This window comes from Lactuca serriola, chromosome 9 (assembly GCF_051521515.1).
Source record: "Lactuca serriola cultivar US96UC23 chromosome 9, Lser_US96UC23_V15, whole genome shotgun sequence".
Lineage (NCBI taxonomy): Eukaryota > Viridiplantae > Streptophyta > Magnoliopsida > Asterales > Asteraceae > Lactuca > Lactuca serriola.
In genome coordinates, this window is record NC_136416.1 from 200,686,367 (window position 1) to 200,691,740 (window position 5,374).

Genomic DNA, 5,374 nt, shown 5'->3' on the forward strand with positions numbered 1-5,374 from the left:
ATCCTAATCGTAAACATTGAAAAGTCTCAACTCATGAGATCTTCTGATTTCGGACGCCCTCTCCTCCTCAAAACATCAACTTTGATTGTCTCCACACTTTTAAGCTTAGCAGATAATTGTCTCCTTTGGACATATCCAAAACACAACAATCTCCAATTCTCCATTCCCTCATTCTATCAGTGATCGATGCTACTCCTAATGTGTTTCAGATTGCCACATTCTAAATATTGTCCAATAATATTCTATCATATGTCAATCAAAACATAATTTTCCTGCAACTTCCATCTCCCTATCATACTCTTTAATCACCTAACATTTTTATCCATATATAGTAGCAAAGGCCTAATTGACATATTATAAGATCTTCCCACAAGTTTCAACAAGACCTTTTTGTGGTATAAATTTTTGTGGCGACCATTTAATTTAACCAACCAACCTTTATACAATGTCTAATGCCTTCCTCAAGATCCATGTCCTAAAGAATCTTAGACCACAAGTATTTGAAACTTTCATTTGTATGAAGTACTTACATATTTCTACTCCTCCATCATTACACATTCTATTGAAATTGAACTAATTTACAATGCATTGATTGTGTTAATCCCTAACCTCTTATCTACCATTGTCTTGTCATCCTCCAAATATCCAACCTAACATTCAGTTCGTAGTCATGGCTCTACCATTAGCACAATGTCGTCGGTGAAAAACATTTAGCATAACACCAATGACACCACTTCCTAAATATCTAAAGATCAATTTGGTGTTTAGTTTGGAAATAATCCTTCCTCTAACTTAGATGATTCACTTGGTCGAGGATACTTGTGTTACATTCTTAACTTAAGTGAGTCCTATAAAAATTTTGTTGATGACTTTGTTAAAAGCTTTTAATGAATGCCAAAAGCACCTCCCACCATGTGCATTTACAATAACGTATAATAGATGTATATACCAAAATTCATTGATAAAAAATGAACCAAACAATATGATGTTACAAGTTTAAACCAACATTGAACCCAAACAAACCATTCTAACACCATCCACTCTTTTGGTTCTTTTATATAAATCAAAACATCCGTTTGGTTTTCAATCATTTATGTTCAACCAAATGTTTGTGTTTCTCTTCCTTACATGAAAAAATATCGATCGGGGCACTTGTGGACCCCAACTTTGTGCCATTATCGGGTTCCGTTTGTTGATCAAGAAAGATTACTATGACGGTGATGTCATCATGGAATCGACGTCTAATACCCTTTTGGAGTTTCTTGATGTCATTGTATCTAAGATCCCTTTTCCTTGTAGCCTTATCAATGGCTATTCCCACTAATCTTTTCGTTATTCCCTATATCAAAATCAAACATTTCAAAAAAAAAAAAAAACATAAACATGTGTTCCTTGAATCAATCCAAGTGCATTTGATGCCACAACTTTTAGAGTAAATTACATCTTCTTTTTCCAATGGTATGCCAAAAGTTATGGTTTTTCCATAGATGTTTCATTTGTTGCACATGTGGGCACCAAAAAATGCCCGTTAAAGCTAACATGAATAGGATAAAGGAGATGAAGGTAGGGGCAAAATAGTCATTTTGGTTAGACTTAATGGAGAATGTGAAACACCTTCTATAGCCGAACCTTGCAACCATAGTGAACAAATGTGCAACGAATGAAACAAAAGTAAAATCTTTGATAATGAGCAAATGCAACTTTAGGGTTTATGAGATCAATGGATTGAAGAATGAAACGGGTTTAATTAGTATAAGAGAGACAAGGTGTAAAAGACCAAAGTGCCCTCATGTGGGTAATGAACTATTAGTTTTTTACAAAACACCATTTCTTTAAAATTCCATTAGAAGGTAAGAAACTATAACATTTTGTTCACAAAATACCATTAAAACCCATGAAAATAATGGTACTTTGTGAACAAAAAGTTTCAAGTACTTTTTTTAAAACAATATTGTTTTGTGGTAAAATAAACTAACCATTCTTGGGTATTTCTGTACAATGTCTACTACTTCTTGATCACTCAAGTTCTCCCAAAGCCCATCAGAAGCAAATATCAGAAACAAATCTTGAGGCCTAAGCTTTCTTGATATGATAGAAGGTTCAGCTGTCAAAACTGGTCTATTTAGAGTAATCGGGTTTCCATGTTGCATAAAATATGGATCCCTGTTGAATTCGGGTTTCTTCAAATAGAAATCACCTATTGATCTTGAAACCTGAAAACAAAAAGGTCTGAAATTGATCGAAAAAGAGGCAAGAAAAACATCTAATTGGCATATACGAAATTCATTATACCTGAATTCAATTTACCTTGAATTCATTGTACCTGAATAATGCCCTTGATTCTCCAAACTCCATGACAATAAACCACAATATGTGAATCATTAGGATGTTGTGCTTGAACCTCCTTCCTCACTTCTACAATGGAGACATTGTGATCTTTGGATAAACGCTCTGCGACAAGTTTTGGCTTTCTGTTGACTAGAACTTTGTGGCCGAGAACCACCCTTGAATCTCCCAAGTTCGCGATGTGTAATTCATTGTTTGAAATGATTCCAAGAAGACAACATGATCCAGCTGAAGCAATTTGGGGTCTAATCGGCATTGATAACTTCACTAATTGAAAGAATCCATCTTCTGTTGTTTGGAATGCCTTCTTTATAACATCTGCAGATATACCTCCTTCCTCTGTTGCGTATTCTACAAAAAAAAGATGAATGCACAATCATCTGCATTAGCTTCAGCAGATTCGGTAATCAATTTGATTAACAATTTGTGAAATCCCTAGAGCTAGAAGTTGAAGGAGACATGAACATGGAATCATCTGGCTTGATCATCATGAAATTGCTCCATTTGATTAACAATTTGTGAATCGCACAACGTGAATTGAAGTAAAATAGAAGAATTTGAGTAAATGAAGGAGATTGTTTCGAACTTACTGTCGATCAAAGGGAAAAGGTTGCGATTAACAAAACGAGAAGCTTCAGGTCCACCATGGCCGTCGTAGATGCCGATATAGGTGGCAGACGGTGATGTTAATACCTGGCTTTGATCTTCGAGGATAGAGTTAGCTTGCACGACGGCGATTGAGAACTCACCGGAGACGTGAGGCTTCAAATCCGTGTGCCATAACAGTTCATCGCCATTCGGGTGCCCTAAACATTTGTTAAAAGGCTTCACAAACTTCCGAAACATCTTTTAGCGATTGTATCATAAATTAAAGGGAATTATGGAGTGTGATTTGTGACAATCAATGTAGAATGCTGGTTATGGAGGAAAGATTCTGAAGAATGAATTGGGGGAGAGAAGGTGTTGTTGTAGAAATAAAGGGACCGGATAAAAAGTCGGAGGAACACCGCGTTAGAGCAATACGACGACGACGGCGGCGGAGGATCATGTTATACGGGACCATAATTATATTCCTCGTAACCGTCTAACAGAAAGCTACCGATCTATTATGCGTGATCTTTTTAATATTCCACCTATAAAACATTAATAGATGATATCAAATATTAATAAAGACTAAATTAAAGGTTCATTACATTGAATTCGCATTTTAAGTTCAACATTTAAAATAGTAGGTATCGGTAGTTTTCATGGTTTAATTTTCGTGTATGATTGGTATTTTTTTTACATGTAAAGAAGACAAGTTTTTCAATAAGTCGATAAATGTTATAGATCTTTGAATACTATGATTAAATATGATTATATTTATGTTTCATCGTAAAACGAATGAGAAGACAAACAAACAACAAGTTACGTTGTTAAACATTTTGGTATGGTAAAGCCAATTCTTTTAAAGACTACATACATAAATCTAAGGGATATAACATTGTTATATATGATCCGTTGTATTCTATTAAGAAGTTTCACCACATCCGACGCAAAAAAACCAAATGTATCAAATGCAAATGGTATAAACACGTGTTGATTTTTCATGCACGATTTCTTATGTTTGGTGACATTGCATGTAGCAGCTTTTAATACAGTTTATCCCGCCGTGACGCCCCCGTTCCTTAAACCTACGAGAGGGGATACTAGACCTGACAAAACATGACACGACACGAAAACCCGACACGAAATTAGCGGGTTAGGGTCAAAGATTTCGACACGTTTATGTAAACGGGTTGACACGACACGACACAATAATTAAATGGGTAGGGTTAGGGTCAAAACTTTCAACTCAAAGATGACTCGAATATGACCATTTTAATTATATATTATTTATTATAAATTTCATATTTTCATAAATATATTATATGTTATAGACTTGTAGTGGCCAAACTCAAGAGCTATAAATAATATTCATATTTTCAGAGTTAGTTAGTTTTACTCTTCCTCACCATATATCCTTTTGCTCCCTAACTTTAACTCTTTTCATTTTACCTTCTAAACTTACTAAAAAATTTGTCATTCCATCTCCTAACTCCAGTATTTCCCTTTTTCATTTTTGTATCGATAACTCCTACTTTACAGCCATTAAAATGTTTCAAGCGACATGACACAATATATTTACAAGTTCTAAACCTTAACCCGAAACCCGACACAAAAATAAATGGGTTGACACGACACGACACGACACAAATTAAACGGGTCAGGTTAGGGTCAAGCCCTTTTAACCCGTTTAATGTCTTGACACGACACGAACCCGACACGATACGATACGTTTTCCAGGTCTAGGAGATACCCCTGTAAGGTCCACACATGCGGGTTTCCCTCCAACTCATCCAAAAATCAAAACGTCAGTCGGTCTAAGGGTTGACCTTCCTTCTGTCGAGTCAGTCAAGAAATTCATAGGAGCCTCTTTCTTGGTAGAAACCCTGACACGCTTAAATGTGACCAAAACATCTCTAACGATATCGAGCTTGTATTTGAACCCCAGAAGTTCTTTGCAATGAACTGCATGCTCTTCAAAAGAGTCCAAACATACATTACGGCACACCGGACATATCTCGTTACCTGGGAATTTTGGAATCATGAGTCAATATTCGAGGATGGTACGATACTCCACATGATACATATGATGGCTAAGCCTATTTATATGGATAGCTAGATGAAAATCTTGAGGATGTGGTACACGTAAACATTGGAAAACTGTTTTTTGTTGAGCCATCATGTTAAAATGCACTTCCATATATTGGAAAATTTTTCTAAAAAGAGCACTCGCCAGTGTATTATGGGATTTTTTTTTGGGGGGGGGGGGGGCGATGTACTTAGTAATAAAACTGTTAAGGTCAATGTCTGGAAGTTTGTTACGAAGAGAGGCTAAGGCACAAACATAATCAGAATTCATACCATTTATGCCACTATACCGTAAGATATGATCTTTAAATACCCAAGATTGGGCCCTTGAGTGTCACACCCCCAAACCAGGATG

The 5,374-nt window shown here is 35.9% G+C and overlaps 1 protein-coding gene across 1 annotated transcript; it reads right to left on the reverse strand.

Annotated features, from left to right (window-relative positions):
* Positions 1-948: 948 nt before the first annotated feature.
* Positions 949-3,407, reverse strand: LOC145074157 (putative protein phosphatase 2C 63). Its single transcript, XM_079020568.1, has 4 exons — positions 2,937-3,407; positions 2,324-2,697; positions 1,977-2,213; positions 949-1,339 (listed from the first exon to the last, which is right to left on the reverse strand). Exons 1-4 carry the CDS (start codon positions 3,190-3,192, stop codon positions 1,088-1,090), a joined length of 1,119 nt encoding a protein of 372 aa, XP_078876694.1. The 5' UTR covers positions 3,193-3,407; the 3' UTR covers positions 949-1,087.
* Positions 3,408-5,374: the final 1,967 nt, after the last annotated feature.